The sequence below is a fragment of the Sturnira hondurensis genome, unplaced genomic scaffold (genome assembly GCF_014824575.4).
Source record: "Sturnira hondurensis isolate 20B ecotype Veracruz unplaced genomic scaffold, ASM1482457v3 Scaffold0006413, whole genome shotgun sequence".
Classification (NCBI taxonomy): domain Eukaryota; kingdom Metazoa; phylum Chordata; class Mammalia; order Chiroptera; family Phyllostomidae; genus Sturnira; species Sturnira hondurensis.
In genome coordinates this window covers 28,754,340-28,772,599 of record NW_028079044.1, presented here as the reverse complement: position 1 = coordinate 28,772,599, position 18,260 = coordinate 28,754,340, and the positions used below count along the sequence as shown (strand labels likewise).

General features: G+C 38.5%; 1 protein-coding gene across 3 annotated transcripts in view; it reads right to left on the bottom strand.

The window, feature by feature from the left end:
* Positions 1-5,281: 5,281 nt before the first annotated feature.
* The window catches only part of FZD6 (frizzled class receptor 6), a 29,997-nt gene continuing 17,018 nt past the window's right edge, over positions 5,282-18,260 (bottom strand). For 2 of the 3 annotated variants that reach the window (XM_037048331.1, XM_037048333.1), the window contains exons 3-7: positions 16,863-17,059; positions 12,554-13,571; positions 10,120-10,268; positions 8,268-8,690; positions 5,282-6,751 (exon numbers count right to left, since the gene is read on the bottom strand). In XM_037048331.1, coding sequence (XP_036904226.1) covers positions 6,583-6,751; positions 8,268-8,690; positions 10,120-10,268; positions 12,554-13,571; positions 16,863-17,059 — 1,956 coding nt within the window. In that variant the 3' untranslated portion in view covers positions 5,282-6,582. Of the gene's footprint in view, positions 6,752-8,267; positions 8,691-10,119; positions 10,269-12,546; positions 13,572-16,862; positions 17,060-18,260 lie in introns of all 3 variants that reach the window. The other variant, XM_037048332.1, reaches the window with a different exon arrangement.

Here is an 18,260-nt window from a genome sequence, read left to right as displayed (position 1 = left end):
TACCCCCCAGTCCAGAGTCAGGAGCCTGGGCCGGCTGCTTCACTCTAAGGGTGAACACTCTGGAGGACCCTCTCGAGAACAAGGGTCTGCCTTCTGCGGAAAGCCACACATAGTTTAGACTCTCCCTGAACTTCAGATCTCGGATTCTTGCATTCACATTTCACCAGTTTGTCAATCTGAAGTTGATGAATATAGAAGCAAATTATATTGATGAGTCACCCTCTGCTGGGGCCACTTAAGGTGATGATGTCAGTGCGTGTGTCGAGGGAGGTGGTGGGCTTGGTGAATAGAGAAAATTTATCGTCCTGTGTGCTCTTGGATGACCTTGGCCTGCCAGAAGCCTCTCATCCTTCCCTACGTCGCACCCTGGGGGCTGCTCCTCTGCCTCCCTGGCCCCCTCCCTCAGCTCTGGGATCAAATCAGCAGGTGTGGGCTTTATTCACAGGGACAGGAGTCGAGTCTGGGACTGAAAAGAAGCCACGGAGGTTCTCAAAACACATGTGGTGACTGCCAACAAGTACAAAATGGTTTGGGGACCGAGAAGCACAGGACAGAGGAACCGAAGGGAGTTTGAACTGGATGAACTGGTGGTCTTTCCCGATCTCAGTGGGGTGGGCTGGCCCTCCGTGCAGGGGTGTGGCTCCTATCAGTGAAGGAACAACTGCGTTCCACTGAGACCCCCCTCAGACGGGTGTGTCTGGACCCACCGAGTCATGACTAGATACGTGCTGAGAAGATTTTTAAAAAATGAGTTCTGAATTACACCACATGACACATTAATAGAACCTCCTTATAAAAATTTTGGCATGACATATCAGACACAAGTCTGCTTTGATCAGCAACTCCAAGGCCGATTCCCACCCCAGAGATGACCGACGCTGCCACATTTTCCACAGCCTTCTGTGGGGTGGGGCTTGCTCACATGCTCGGTATTACCCCGTAAGTATTTATAACTTGTTCTTTTGTGCTTAACAATGCCGTGTCTGTGCATGTGGACTTCTTTCCTTTTGACTGCTAATTCTTTCGATGTTCTTGCCTCTTGCACACGTCAGTTCAGTCTCCCCCATCACGCTGCACATTTTTTTTGAGTGGAGAGGACAGGTTTTTATATTGTCTCTCCACGTGTCCCCAGTAGCTTGGCTCCGCCCTCCTCCGAGAAGCCAGAGCAGCCTCCTCTTGGTTTGGGGTGGGCCGTAAGCCCCTTTCCTGGCCTTTGCTTTCATAAATAAACCGTTTGGACCTCTCCGTGTCTTTCCAGAAGACCTGGAAAGCCCTGCCCGGAATCTGAGGGCCAGCGACAAAGGGGCAGTGATGCCTATCGGTTGAGGAAACACAGTCCTCCTGTTTTGTTTTACTGTACTTTTTATTTGCCCACAGCCTGCCAACCAGGTCCGCTCTGGAAACACAGCATGCCATTCTTCCTCGTTCGGAGTCACACGAACAGAGCGGCAATGGCAGTGAGGAGGCTGAAAGGGCCAGCCAGGGTGTCGTGAGTGGTCAACTTCGTTTACAGGCTCTGGAGAGTGATTTTAATTGAAGTTTTCAGGGGGCCACTGGACTGGCCGTTCGGAAGGACTAAAACCGGTAGGGGCTCATACTACTATGCTGGTGAATTTTCCAGGTAAAGTCTGGAGACTACATAGTCAAGTCTCTATCTTTCTTGATAGTGAAACTAATTAGATGCCCGAGTAGCCCTTGAAGGAAATTAAGCCACAAACCAGACAGTTTTATTTTAGTTAGCAGTCTGGAAAACAAGAGGGAGAAGATAATAATATATTTTGTTCTGAGTTTAGGAAAATATTTTTATTAACCTCTATTGATTTTGTGCCTCTCTTCTCAGTATATTTTAAATATAATTGCATATTTATGGACAGGTATTAAACACAGGGTTTAGTAGAGTCCTCGCTTTTAGGTATGTTAAAACCCAGTAGAAAATAAATGTGTTTAATTTTAATGAAGGTGAATGATGGATGTGTTTGGAAAATGATTTATTTGAAAACCTTTCTCTAACATGTTTCTATTAAAGCATTTAAGTATGCTCGGCCTCTCTCATCCCCTCCTTTTGTGGTGGAAAATTTGAAAACCCATCTTTAGAAGTTTTTCCTGATTTTCCCTTTTTCCTTTTTAAAGATGGAAAATAAAAACCACAGATACGCCTGCTAAAAGCTGTTCATTTTAGCAGTCATTTTCTCATTTATTTTCATTTCTTTTTAAAAAAGATTTTTATTTATTTTTAGAGAGAGGGGGAGGGAGGGAAAAGAGAGGGAGCGAAGCATCTATCAGTTGCCTCTCGCAGGCCTCCAGCTGGGGGCCTGGCCCCATAACCCAGCCCTGTGCCCTGACCGGGAATGGAATGGGGGACCTTTTGGCTTGGCTTGTGGGACAACGCCCTACTCACTGAATCACACCAGTCAGGGCTCATTTATTTTCATTTCTAATTAGTATCTACCATTTCCAGTCCTTCCTTCTTTTAATTTTTTCACGCTTCTTTTCTTCTCGCCCCATTTTGTTTCTGCTCCTCCAGGAACGGTATTTCTGTTGAGTTCTGGGTCCCAATGTCTTTGGATACTTTTGGATCAGCCTTTTAATCTTTTCCTCTTTTTTCTCTTTATTGACACACTGCCATTGTGAGTTAATGGCATTTGATTCTTTTGCACGTGACGGATCACAGTGGCTTCTGTTAAAACCTTCGGCATCTGTAATTTTAAGTCTTTGATTTGTGCTATGGGCAGTGAGGTATTAACGATTATGCTTTCCACGCAGAAGAGGAACAGCAGGGCTTCTTGTGGTTGTTAAAAAATTATATCCCTCATTTCCTGAGTAGCTGTGCCTGCCTTGGCAACGTGACAACTTTCCAGCAGTGGTAACTGGAAACACCCCCCAGCGGTACACTTCAGAGACGATGAGAGTAGGGAACAACTAGAACTGTGATTTTGATGACGGGTGGCAATTACGAGGTGTTTTTCGTCTAGTTTTTCGAGGACAGTCTAGGGAACATTTCTCTGGTACCATGAATAGCACGGCAGTAACGGATCCCAATGGATGTACTGAGTGAGTCTTTCTGAAAGATGGCATTCCGTAAAGCTCTGTAGAGGGTTTGTGGCCGACTTCCAAACTGAAACGCTGTTTTGTCCCGTCTTTACTGCTGTTCATTTTAGCTGCACAATGCTGATGCCAGCCCTGTTATTATCATCGTAAATATGTAATTTAGGTCAAACTTCTTGGTTAAAAATGCTATGAAATTCTTATAAAAATTAATGTCAACCACTGCCTCTGAGATAGATTTTTTTGGGGGGCATCAAAGATTATGGCCCCATGAAAAAGACATTTTTGAAGTGTGCTATTAAAAATGAACACTTTTAAAATTCAAGCTTACTGATGACAAGTATTATGCCCAGGATCAAGAAGTCTTTTCACAGGGCTGTCAAACTCATTTACACCGGGGGCCACATCAGCCTTGCTGTTGCCTTCAAAGGGCTGAATGTAATTTTAGGACTGTATAAAAGTGTCACCACTCCTTAACTAGGGGTAAGGAGCTCAGCACTGCCACTGGGTAGGAATAAGGTGCTGGGCCGGATACAACAAGGTGGAGGGCCAGATTCGGCCCACAGGCCTTGTGTTTGCCACCCATGCTTTAGCATCTAGGTGGATATAGATGCACATTTTTATTCTAAATAAATAACAAATCAAATCAAGCAATATATTAAATGATACATCATGATCATTTTCAGTTATTCAATGAATTAAAGAATGGCGTAGATTTGAAAATGTATTTACTACATCCCATTTATAGATGGAAACATTGCTGGCCAATTGCTCACTAAGCCCGTTTCGTCTCCCTCCAAGGCACACACCTAGATTACATTTCTCAGCCTCCCTTGCAGTTAGGTATGGATCTGTGTTTGAATTCAGGCAAAGGGAACGTATCCGGAAATTACGTGTGCCATTTCCCTCTCTGACCCATGAAATTACTGTCTCTTGTTCCACCTGTGGGCTGGGTCCAGAGAATTCCACAGAGCAATCTGAAGCCCTAACAGATGGAAGAGTCACAAGATGGAAATGGTGGGTCCTTAAAATAATGACTTGAAAGGCTACTTCAAGAACATTCGCACCTTACTGTCACTTGATAGTTATTTAAGCTACTAAGGATTTTGAAGATTGTTTGTTACAGTAGTAAGCCAACCTTGGCTAATACTGATAGCAAAAAGATAGATAACTGATAGAATTCAACACCTGCTGCTAACTTTCAAAAATTGAAATAGAATTATTAACTTGTTAAAATGTTTACCTTACATCAAATGTTAACATTGTTCTTAATGGTTATGTACTGTAAGCATTTTCCTTAAAATAAATAAGAGGAGGATCCAAGTGGATGTTATACTTACCTCCTCCCAGGACCTGACTGGAATTACAACTAAAATACAGAATAATCAACCTAAACAACCAACTGAAGACCAGCTGATCAGAAGTCTTATAACCAAATATTTGTTATAAGAAGAAGCCACATTAAGACTGGTAGGAAGGGCAGAGACATGAAAATGGCTAGCCCCACTCTCATGGGTGATGGCTGAAATTCTGGAGGGATGTCTCAGCTGCAAAGGTTCCCCCTGAGAATCATGGGGTCTCAACCTCTGGTGCTCCCCAGTCCAGAGCACCAGAGCCAGGAACAGGCACCCACATAATACATGGCTGTGAAAATCGGTGGGAATTCTGTCTGCCAGGGAGAGATGGCAGTCAGCTGGAGACACAGGTGCCCTCTTAAAGGGTCAACATGAAATCTCATTTGCTGCACTCACCCTGGGCAGAGAAAGACAAATGATTTCACTTGTATGTGTAATCTCAAAGACAAAATAAACAAAGAAAATAGAAACCAACTCAGATATAGTGAACACATGGATGGTCACCACACAGGAGGGGGGTTGGGTGAAAAGAGTGAATGGATTAAGAAGTACAAATTGATAGTTACAAAACAGTCATGAGGATGTAAAATATAGCAGAGGGACTACAGTCAACAATAATTAATAACTATATGTGGTATCAAATGGGTACTGGATTTATTGAAGTGATCACAAGATATATAAATGTCTAATCACTAAGTTGTACAGCTGAAACTAATATAATATTGTACATGAACTGTAACTGAAAAAAAAATTATTAAAAAATAAAGTAAAATAAAAAGAAACTTCTGGCTTATCAGTCATGGAGCCACTGATCTGGAAAATTACACCATTCTTGGGCTAGGACCACAATATGTAACACAGAATAGTCCACAATCTCTTACGTAAAGAAAATTTTATTACCGAAAAGATCACATAAAACAAAGTGTTTGTATACAAACTTAACAAATGTGGAAAGGTTAATATTGACAAAGTTTTTCCATACAGTGCATGGTAACTTTATTTTTGTGCTTTAACAGAATGCCAAATAGAGAAAAAAACGAAAGCCATCAGGAAACCTGTTCAAGGAATAATGCTTACTTGGGAACAAAATTAAGAAAACTCTTTAGTATTTAAAAGTATGTTATATGAAAGACATTTTATTTTATCAGGACTACATTTTTTCCATTTAATTGGCACTAATATTGCTAACATACTTTTCAATGTTCAGAAAAATCCTATTTAGCTGCCAAATTGAATTCTACATAATATCCGAGAAAGATATTGCACAAATACAAAGCATCTGCAGTGTTCTAAATGTTAAAAAAACAAAAGTATACGTGACTGTAAGTGGTCATAGTAATACAATATTGGCTGGTCATGAGACATTACAAAAACAAGAAAATTGATTGCCCTTGGCTTAATTTACAAAAGAATAACCTTTCATCTACTAATCCTTTGGGGCATTTTATTTTTAAAATGCAGAAGGGTCAGCAAGCAACACGATACAGGTGACAGTAGACACTAGGTCTAAAAGCTGCTGCAATTGCACCGCAGAGCTACGGCAGCCCTAAACCAGTAAGACTTGATAAAGTTCGCACATCAAAGATGATGAGGTGGAGTACGTGGGCTTTTTTAGTTGAATCATCATTATAACAGCCAACTATTTTTCATACTACAAAAGAATACTATTTTTCAATTTTCTTAGAAATCAGTGTAAAAGCTACCAAAATAGTGTGAAAATATCAGAATAACATATTAAAATATTTGAGTTGATTTTCCAGAATTTCTAATAAAAGTCCAAATAGGTATAAACTTATTTTCAAATATATAAAAAAGATACAAAGATAAGTTTTTAATACTTCAGCAAAAAAATCTTGACTTTATATCATAAATGGGAAATAACATAGTACACCTTAAAATACTTTTCAAAAAAGTAGAATCTTCATAAATAAAAGAAGGAAGATTGCTCTCCCTCCCTCCTCTCAGGCAATTTTAAAAATATTATTAACCTGCACATTTCTGTTTTTCAGGCATATTGTATGAAATGGGCCATATTATTCTCAGCATCTATTGTTTCCAGTGTAACAGCAGGCAATGTAGCTTTAAGTACAAAAGAAGACTATTACAGTGATTCTTGTAAGACAGTACTGGTCACCTCCAGTGTAACACAAATCTGCTCCTAAGCAACGAGATAGCCTAGTTTTCAAGTATCTGAGTGACTGCCAGCACCCTGCTCTTTTCTAAGTCCTGAAGCCGAGTGAACAAGCAGAGACATGGAGCCTTTCGGGCTGCTTGGCTCTGAAGAACTGGGGACCCGCAAGCTGTTGCTCCGCACCAGGCCAGTGTCCATAACATCACTTCTGGGAGTCACCCTAGGTAAAAGGACAAAAGTTGACAGACACACATACCAAGCACGAACGTGATGCCAGATATCCTCAAAACTGCTGTCCACTTTCCATGAGTTTTACTTCCAACCAGTGGCCACTTTTATCATAGGATAATTAACTAAAACTCCTTAGGTCTGCTCTAACAACTCAAAATGCAAATACTTTCTTTTCAAATAATTTTTGCTAATGTTGGAAACTGTCAAGCCCTGCCCATGCATAGGCTGAGTGTGGTGTCTCATGGGGATACAAGTAATAAGAGGATTCCTGCCCTGGGGTTGGCAAACACTTTATTGATTTCCTGCCATGGATCAGACACTCTGTAAGCGGTTGAGAAAACAAAGATAAGCAAAACCTCAACTCTGCCTTTAAGGAATTTACAACTCTACCGAGGACAAAAACACGTCTCTAATTATAATCCAGGTGTGCAAAGGCTGAGGAACACAGAGAAGGTGCACTTGGCCTACTTTGGGAGGATGACGTAAGACAACCTTGACACCTTCAAATAATTGTTAGCATCCTGGTTAGTTTCGTGTTTACCTGTGTCTGGGTCACCTATGACTATATAATGTCAATGTACTTGCATGCTCAGAAAATAATAACATCTTATAATCATCTTTGTCTAAACTGACAAGTACCTTTTAGAGACTATTTTAATGCAACACTCATTTTTTTAAAGATGTTATTTATCTTGTAGAGAGAGGGGAAGAGAGGGAGAGAAACATTGATGTGTGAGAGAAACATCGATTGGCTACCTCCATACTAGGCATGTGCCCTGACCGGGAGTCAAACCAGTGACCTTTTGGTTCACAAGTCAGCACTCAACCCACTGAGCCACACCAGCCAGGGCTGTAATACAGTACTAATTAAAATTTAGCCCGAAGATGACAGCAGAGTAGGCAGAAGTTATACTCACCTCCTCCCAGGACCAAACTGGAATTACAACTAAAATATACATCAACCTTAATAAAACTTAGCCTATATGTCTGATGAATCTTAAACATCTACCTAAATATAGATGCAACTCTTAACAATTACCATGGAAATGAACATTACTGTTCTACCTGAACAACATACATGAGGGCTCTTCTCAATGCTAAAACTTAAACTACAAAATAGTATATTTATAGGCTGAACTTCAACTTCTTGAACCAAACTTCCTTGGGTTAGGTGTATAAACATGTCATTTTGTAGAATACCTTCCTTCCAAACATGTTACACTTTAATAAAAAATTATAATGCAGCTCTGACTGGTGTGGCTCAGTGGACTGAGCATAGGCTGTGAACCAAAGGGTCGCTGGTTCGATTGCAGTCAGGGCACACACCTGGGTTGTGGGCCAGGTCCCCAGTAGTGGGCACACGAGAGGCAACCACACATGGATGTTTCTCTCCCTCTCTTTCTCCTTCCATTCCCCTCTAAAAATAAAATAAATAAAACCTTTTAAAAAATTACAATGCAGTGTTCAGAACAGTCATGATTTAAGACAACAAAATCAAGGCTCACCTTCCTTCGCTCCGCGCACTCTCGCTCTGGTCAATCGCGTTGCCCAGCAGGCCTTTCCTGTCGGCCTGCTCCCCAAAGACTTTGGAGCTGGACTCTGCTGCTGGGGAGGCAGGTTCCGCGCAGTCCTGTTCTCTCAGTTTGGGAGTGCTCATTCCGTCTGCTCTCACTTCCCTCACTGATGTTTCTGGAGAGGTTTGAATTTCAGTCAAAGTTTCTTGTCCCATGTAATCGTGGCTAGTGATTGCTACCGTAGAAGTGCCATGATTTGGTGAAGTTCCTGTGTTGGTTCCCATGGATTTGGAAATGACCTTCAGCTTATGTGAACTTGGTTTGTAGTGCTTCTTTTTGTGTTTAACTTTAGAGTTGTGCTTTAAGAAAAACTCACATGACTCCTGTAGTACTCTTCGACTTTCACTGATTGGACTGTAAGAAAATCCAAGGAGAGGATTTACTTATAAATGTTAGGTGCTGTGGCAGAAGCCATAAAGTCTATCACATAGCTGTGCTAACAATCCTTATTCAATAAAGTTAAAATTTTTAAAATATATATTATTTACAAAATCTGGGATCATAAATACTATGAAATATAAGTATGTTGTCATAAAGTGAAGTCTTTCTGACAACTGTTTGTTGCCTTTGTCAGCATAAGTAGTAGACTGGTCAGGAATTACACAGGCAAAATCAGAGGGCGAGGGCAAGGAAACGCAACCCATCCTGCACGGGGAGGTCTAACAGAATGAGCATGGCATGCAAAGATATCAAAATAAAAGTAAACCGGGCCCTAGCTGGTGTAGCTCAGTGGATTGAGCACAGGTCTGTGAACCAGAGGATAGCGGTTCGATTCCCAGTCAGGGCACATGCCTGGGTTGCAGGCCGGTTCCCTGCAGGCCAACTCCCAGAAGGGGGGCACACGAAAGGCAACCATACATTGATGTTTCCTCCCTCTTTCCTTCCCATCTAAAGATAAATAAATAAATAAAATCTTTAAAAAAAAAGTAAACCGGAAGAGAGAGGACAGAGAGTGTGATTAGTGGTCTTTGCTTAAGTTCAATTGCTTTCTTTCTAACATTAAAGATAGCAAGTTATACTGAAGTTAGTATGGGTATACAAATATGGAATGGACATATAATAATATGTGCAAAAAATTAAAGTCCAGTTAAGTACAATTCTTCAGATTTCAAAAACTTATCTGTAAAAAAGTCCACAATTCTAAAACTTTTACCATATAATGTTCTTTAGTCAAAGCAATGGGGAAGAGTTCAAAAGCTCTATTGCACACTGGTGATAGTAGACAGTATGCAATGTAGGAAAGAATTAAAGTGAGCTATTTGTCCATAACTGTAAATCTACGATATTGTTACAGAATATTCCTTAAGTTTGAGTTTTTACCATCTTAGGCAAGGTGAATAAATGAAATTTTAACTGGTAAATAAATGAAATTTAAAGGTAAGTAATGATTATGACACATCACATTTGAATCATACTTTACAGATTTCCTTACAAATATTTGATCCTACTTAATCTTTTATCATGGACAAAAAGGGTAAATTATTTAAAGTGCTACACCCAAAATAAAAACTCCAGTGAAACAGTAATTACATTGGATATATTATGAACCATGGAAGGAAAATACACATTTTATACATCTTTCATTCATATTTCAATAGAATAGTATATGCCCAAGACTATTATAATGAATGACAAAGTAAGGCATTTCTCTCCATGAAGACTTCAAAACTTGAACAACAGTTGCTATAACAAAGCTCCAGGATGGTGATGATTTTTAAATAGTTCCATGGTATTAGAGCGATTTATTTTTAAAACAGTGTGAGATAATTCAACAGGTTCTTACTCTCTCTTGCGGTTTCGTTTAAAAAACCCAGCCCATTCTGTGCATGTCTTTTTGCTTCCAACCCAGAAGACAGCAGAGATGCCAACGATTAATGTCATCAGATATTTTATCATAAATAAAGCTAATTCTGGTTGAGTTTTTGGTTTTGCCTGTAAAAAACAGCAGGTAAAAATTTTAGTGACACATTCTAAGTGAAGTCTATATAGTCAATGCAAAATGTGGACAAAAAATACATCCAGTCTGTTTTATTACAAAATATTTGATGCAACAGATTATAAAAATGAGCAGTGCCTCAAGTGTGATACATTATCCACCTAAGTTCTGAACACACAATCTCACATGTGTCGTGAGGTACAGCCAGAAAGAGAAACACACTAAAATACACTTGGGAAGGATGTCCTTCCTACTTTTGGCCTGACTTCCTGACCTTTTTTCCACAGAAGTATAGTTGCTAAATATCTGCCTCTAAATATTCATCTATTTCCTTCACTTTACCACAAAAAACCACATTTAAACTCATTACAACAACACACTACTTTAGAATCTTTACACATCATTGATGTTTATGTTATAAACACCTGACTAGAGCAAAATAAATATCATGAAAGTGAAAATGTGGCAATTTCATAAAAATTAGTAACACTTTCTTCAAGTAGGAACCTTCAAATATTATTTTTATGTGTTATTTTTTAACTGAAGCATAATTCATTCAAGTACCCTTATTAATGGATATTTAAGTTATTTCCAACCTACTTTCATGGCAAATAACATCACAGTGACTGTCTCTGTTTGTATGCAATCACTCACATTCGTGAGATTTGTCAATAAATTTTCATAAGAGCCAAATCAAGGAGTATGTACATTTTAAATGAGATACTGTCAAACTGCTTTCCACAAAAGGCTGAACTCATGAAGTAACAAAGAATGTGCATTTTGACAGTTTCACCCTTGCAGTGGCTACAAAACCTTCAGATGTTTGCCATGTCATAAGTAGACATATAATTATATTCTAATTTTAATTTTGCATTTCTCTTAAAACATTTTGCATGTTTAAGAGGATTCTTTTTCCGTGAACTCTCTTCATATTTTTTTTTATTTTTATTTCAGAATGTGGGTTTTTTTCTTATTGATCTACAGGAACTGTGTTTAACTTAAGGAAGTATGTCCTTCAACTATGATGTGATGTACTAACAAGCTTTCCCAGCTGGTTTTCTGACTGCGGTCATGATGGGGTTTTTGCCATGCAAAGATTTTTTTGGTCAAATTTAACAATCTTTCCTATTATAGTTCCTGAATTTATACCGTACTTACAAAGTCCTACTCCACTATAAGTTTAGACTTTTCTCATTTTATCTTCTAATGCTTTATAGTTTTTTCTTTACTAAAACCATAATTCTGAAAAATCATAGATCTTAAGTTTTTTTGGTAGTATAGAATAGTTGTATTTTCCTCCTGCTTTGCCTAAACTACTGAAAATAGGAAACATTTAGTATTTCAGAACCACTTTAAGACATAGCTCCCTTATTTAAATATACAGAAAAAGCAGCCTATTGGTAATAGACTATGGATAGTAAAGGCAAGTAAACTATTATTCCCACCCATCAGTATATAAAATAGGCCCCACTGTGTTCAAATGTAGTAACTTTCTAGAATATAAATTACTATGGAAAATGATTCAGCCCACAGACAACTTGATTTGATACAGTATGACAACAGTACCCACAATCAACATAATTTGTATATCATGTCTAAATATTCAAAAATGTATTAAGTAAATTAAAAACAAAAAATTCTATTAAAAACTCAATTAAAATGCTTTTAGAACTTTTCTATTTTCAGAAATTTATTGTTTTAATCTTAAAATCACCACCTTTGTACTGATCAGAAAAATCAGGTTCATATGAAACCCATTTTGTTTCAACTGTACTTTTTCAGTTAAGAAATGACAGGATGGTTTAGGCAAAAGTCAAGTCTGTTTTTATAAGCAATTGCACTGTAAAAAATTGGCTTTTTAACTTATGAAATTAATTAAATTTCATAAATTTAAATTTATGAAAATTTATGACATAAATTTTTATTTACGAAATTAAAAATACCCAAATAAAGTCTTCCCCTATTAACTGAAAAGTGTAAAACAACTCCCAATTCAGAAGTTACAATACTTCTCTTTTCCTCCCTATGCCAAGACCTGTTCTGATTCTGTCCTTCATTACTATTCATCTGCCTTTGCAACCCCATGTAATTTGTAAAAGAATAGCTAAAGGAGGCACTTCACTATTGTAACAAATTAAAAAACCTTATAACACTTATCCCAGTTGCAACTGGTACACTCTCATCTGAAATCTTAATTTATTCAAAACTAATTCAAGCATATGTCTAGGAAACTTCTAAGTTAAAGTTAAATCACGAAACAATTAAAACGACAGCTTTTTACCTGATAAGGACATGGGATGTGGTACTGGCGGCAATGGTCCGAGACCCAGGCCATCTCCCAGGCGGTCCTGTTCACTTGCTCATAGACATAACATCCAAGAAGTGTCACTAATGGCACGAGGTACAGGCCGCTGAAGACTCCAATTCGAATCATAAACTTCTTTAGTTTCTCTTGGTTACGGCCATCATGTTGTATAACTTGTCGAACATGATTCAGGGAAATAATGCCCGCCAAAAGAAGAGACAGCCCAACAAACACACAAAGGCACAGTGGCAAGAGTACAAAGTAGCGAGAAGCATTCAGGTCATAGAGGCCGACAAAGCAAACTCCACTGATGTTGTCTCCCTCAACTTTGTTCATAGCAAGGAGCATAACAGTCAGAAAACCTGGTATTCCCCACGCAACAGCGTGAAACCACACTGCCTTCTGTTCAATGGCTTCACAACTCCACTTTCTCCCAGCAGCTAAGAACCACGTAATGGTAAGAATCACCCACCACACAGTGCCAGCCATGGTGAAAAAATACAAAAACATAAACAAAATGGTGCAAGCCTTATTTTGGGAGCCTAGGACAACTGTTTCTCCAACTTCCAGCTTCTCATCTGCCTTATTGCAGGCTGTGCTATTGCCTAGCAAGAATCCAATAAAATACATAAGAGATACAATGCTGTAACAGACAGAGTAATATATAATTGGTCTCTCTGGGTATCTGAATCTTTTAACGTCAATTAAAAATGTAAGGAATGTAAACAGAGTTGCACAAAGACAAAATATTGAAACTATTCCGATGAAACTTTTTGCAAACTCTAACTCATCGCTTTTAAAATACATGTTGGGGCACGGAGGTGCGCACTGGTCAATCCCCAGAAACTTGTAGCCTTGTCCCCCAGAAGTCTTAAGATGCCTTGGACACCAAATTCCAATGTCTCTTTGGACTTGTTCTATTTTCTTCTGAGGACCAAGAAACTCTGTGTGTGGATCAAGAGTTACAGGAAAAGTCTCGTCACAATACTGTAATCTGTAAGATTATAAAAATTAAATATATAAGGTCAACATTTTTATTGAGTCACTATTTTTAATGCTATGCTTTCTGACTACAAAATATTTCCCTATGTATTCATAACTGATGGGAAGACATACACAAACCTATCTACACAGATTACAGGTCAGAGGTGGGTAGAGAGTTTTGGAGTTGGCTAAACATTTGTGGTTGTTAATGAGGCCCTAACAGACTAACATACAAGGTCTGTCCAGAAAAAGTTCAGCTATTGTTAATATAATGAGAAGGGTTTGCGTGACACTGATGTAACTTGTCAGCCAAGGAGAGTGGACTGGAATGGCATGCAGAAACAATGACAATTTCACCGTGCTACTAGTCAGTGCGGGTGGGAAGGCTGTTGAGTGAGCATGTGTACTGTATGGCCCTTGCATTCAAAATGACTAAGAGAGTAGAGCAATGAATCTGCATCAAATTTTGCATTAAGCTTGATTATTCATGCACAGAAACTATTCTGATGACTCAGAAGTCCACAGCTAGGGGCAACTGGAGATTGGCAGCTTCATCATTACAACACACCCACTCACACCTCATGTCTTATGCAGAGTTGTTTGGCAAACATCAAATCGCCCAGGTGACGCAGCCCCCTCTACGGCCCAGATTTGGTGCCCTGTGATTTCTGGCTTTTCCCACAACTAAAACCACCTTTGAAAGGGAAGAGATTTCAGACCATCGATGAGATTCAGGAAAATACAATGGGGCAGCTGATGGTGATTGGGAGAACTGTGTGAGGTCCCAAGGTGCCTACTTTGAAGGGGACTGAGGCAACATTGTCCCGTGTACGTTTCTTGTATCTCATATCTTCTTCATTAAATGTCTGTATCTTTTATATTACATAGCTGGATACCTTCTGGACAGACCTCATATATATTAAATGCAAGGCAAGTGAACACAAATATTCCCTTACTTAGAAATCAATCAATTAATAATTTTAAAATGATGTTTGCTCTCAAGACTAAATATTTAAGGAAAATTTATCTTGCTTTGTTTTCCCCAGAAAAAAGTACTGGCTTGTCTGTTTATAAGCATATGAAATACAAGTCTTAGGAAAATTAATTTTTATTACCTCATGCCCACAAGCAAAGTAAATAAACCACATAATTAAGGTGATACCTGAAATAAAATCTTTTCCTGGATTAGTAAGGTAAAGTTCAAGTGATCACTAAGTTATTAAAGAAGGGCGAGAAGATCCCCAAGAGGCAGTCTGAGGACTCGCCCCCCCAACATGCCCATTTCGTTTTGGCTGGGCTCTTTGCCTCCCTGTCTGCAGGTGTTCCTGAGGGGTACACAGGAGTATTTGTTCTATGCAGAACTTTAGCACTGAGTTGAATTTCTGTGTTCCAGTATTACTTTGAAAGATCTATATGGTTTAAAAATTTGTGGGGATTTTAATGAGAAAGAATTTAAAATGTGCTTTTAGATAATGTCCTGGCTGGCACGACTCAGTGGATTGAGTGCTGGCCTGTGAACCAAAGGATTGCAGGTTCGATTCCCAATCAGGGCACGTGCCTGGGTTGCGGGCCAGGTCCCCTGGGTAGCGGGTGCGTGAGGGGCAACCACACATTGACATTTCTCTCCCTCTCTTTCTCCCTCCCTTCCCCTCTCTAAAAATAAATAAATAAAATCTTTAAAAAAAATAAATGTGCTTAGATAAAACTAGAAAATGGTAAAATGGATGCCCATAAAAAGAACATAGTCTCTACCAACTTTTTCAAAAATTAATATTATGTCAGTTTTACTATATATCTTTTAAAATAAAGCAATATAACATTACAGAAAAATTAGGACCTGTTTCTGGTTTTATTCTCCTTCTTTCCCCAGAAATATTCATTGCTACAAGTTCCGTTTTTATTCTCCTCATGCATTTTTTAAGTATTCTTACTATGTTATTTTCTAACTAGAGCATTATATAGTTGTTTCACAGGTTTTGAACATCATATAAATGACATCACGCTGTATATACCATACGCTAACTTCCTTTTTTACTTAACACTACAATTTTTCGGTCTACCCATAATGACAGATATGAGTCAACTACATTCAGTTTTTCAACTGTATGGTAGTATTCTGGCACGTAAGTACATCATAGGTTACTCATCGTTTTTACAACAGACTTTCAGAGTTTTTCCCATAAAAAAATTAAGCATAATGTAACAATTAGTATTTTTGTACATAATTCCTTGTTAGTGTCAAAGTCTCTGTGTCAGAAGATGTCCCAGGACGTAGGGTATGAGCATCTTCAGCTTAATTGGATGCAGTTGACCCTTGAACAATATGCATTTGAATTGCATGGTCCATTTATACACAGGTCTTTTCAATAAATAGTTTACGTGTACTTTTTCTTCCTTATGATTTTCTTAATAACATCTTTAGCTTCCTTTAGTGTAAGAATACAGCATATAATAATACAATATATAATATAATACAAAATATAATAATATTACAATATAATAATAACTGACAAATAATAATAATACAAAATATAATAATAATACAATATAATAATACAAAAAATGTCTGTTAACTGATTGTTTATACTATTGGTAAGGCTTCTGGTCAACAGCAGGCTATGAGTAGTCACATTTTGGGGAAGTCAAAAGTTACGCATGGATTTTCGACTGCATAGGAGGTCGGTGCCCCTAACCCCTGCACTGTTCAAGGATCACCTGCATTGCTCAATTGCTCATGAACATGATTATGAGTCTGCTAGAAATGTATGAGTCCTACAAAGTTTCTTCAGATTACAGATGAAGAAACAAAGAGCCAGGCAGTTTCCTTCCCGGATTTATTATATGGGTTCTCATTATATCAGTAGAATAGTTCAAATTACAAGCTACTAATATCCAGAGAAAAAGAAACAAAAGTACTTAATCAAAGCTAATGTGCAAAAAGGTCAGTGAATGGGTAAGGTTCACTCCCCCCAGGTCAGGTCAAAGGCACCATTACATGTTCTCAAAGAACTATGTGCCTCTCCTTTGCTATCTCTACCACATTTGCACATTTGCATTTCTTTGTACAATTATTCAACTACTCTCCTTCCAGCCCACTGTACATGCCCTGAGAATAAGAACTAAGCCTGTTTTGCTCATTGCTGTGCCTGCAACACTTACCACCGCAGTGCCTGGCATGTATAAAGGGGTAATCCAACATGCTGGATCAAATAATGAAAGCCTGTCACTAACATTCCGGAAAGCTAACAGCAGTATTAAAATACCATTATCATGAGTAGTTTCAGCTGAAAAAATAACTTACCTGTCACATTTAAGTTCCTCAGGCCACTGGATCCCGAAAGTGTCAATTAATTTTTTGCAATCAGAATATACTTTCTCACAAAATTTACGGCAAGGTGGAACCACATGAATTTGCTCTGTGCAGGTTGGTACGAAAGCTTTGCAAAGGAAAGTTTCCACATTTGGTGAACATTCCAGATTTGCAAGAGGAAGAAAGTGCTATTAAGAAAAACAGCAGGATAAGGTTAGAAAATATTTTAATAACAAATGGAGAAGTTAATTCATTTACTTTTAAAGTATATACATTTTCACTTATACTCCAAGAGAATCTTTAACTGTCACTTTCAATACAATCAAATTTTGAGATCATTTTATTTTGTCTGGTAGACTTAGAAGCCTTCACAGAAATGCAACAGTATTTTACTCAATTAATAATTTTTCAAGAAGACATGCTAAATCAAAGCAAATCAAAAGCATGAGCCAACTGCTAGGTGAAATAAATTATACAAATGTTCGGTTTATAAGTGTATGCTGAAATATCCAATACCCTAATACTGCTGAGTACTCTAGAGAATAAAGCAATTTGGGGGATAGAGGGAGCAGCATGAAAAAGATGTGAGGATCATGAGACCATGGTGCATTCAGGGCAAGAAGTTCAGTCTGCCTAGAATATTAGGTCAACGAGGTGGAATCAAGGAGCTACTAGAGAGAGAAACGAGACTGGAATATGCTGGACCTGATCAAGGAGAACACAGATGGTGTGTTCAGTTGCTTGGATTTTAAAAGAAACGGGATATTACTGGAGAGCTTTAAGCAGGAAGTGACTCTACAGCCTGACAGCTGAGTGTGAATCCTGGGCCCACACTTACTAGCTGTGTATCTCTGGCAAGTTACTTAACTTCAGTGATTTAGTTTCTTCATATGTAAAGTGGCAACAATAATAGTAACTGTCTCATAAGGTTGTCGTGAATGCTACATTAATAAGCAAAAGCATTCAATAATGTTGGTTATTGTGATGTTTACACGTTAGAGCAGAGGGTCCCGGATAAACATATGTTGACCACCTGTGTTTATCTTCTTTCCCTTGCTTCCTCGCTAAAATGACAATGAAGAAAAAATGGTACTAACCCACTAGTAAGTGGACAGGAAAGACTACTTTAGTGTATGAGTTTTCCAAAGAACAAAGACACCTAAAGAGAAAGTCCTCAAACTTTGAATGACAGAAAGCTATTAGAGGAGTGAGAGGCGACCTTTTAACTGGACATGGGAGTGGATTACAAATAGGAGTGGAGGGGTTCATATGAGAATAAACTGATTCTCCCTAAAGAATCTGAGTCTCAGTTCTCCCAGGTCCAGAGTAGCAGACAAAGCTAAAACTGAAGGAATGCTGACAACCTGCTCTTCTCCATGTTATTCCCCC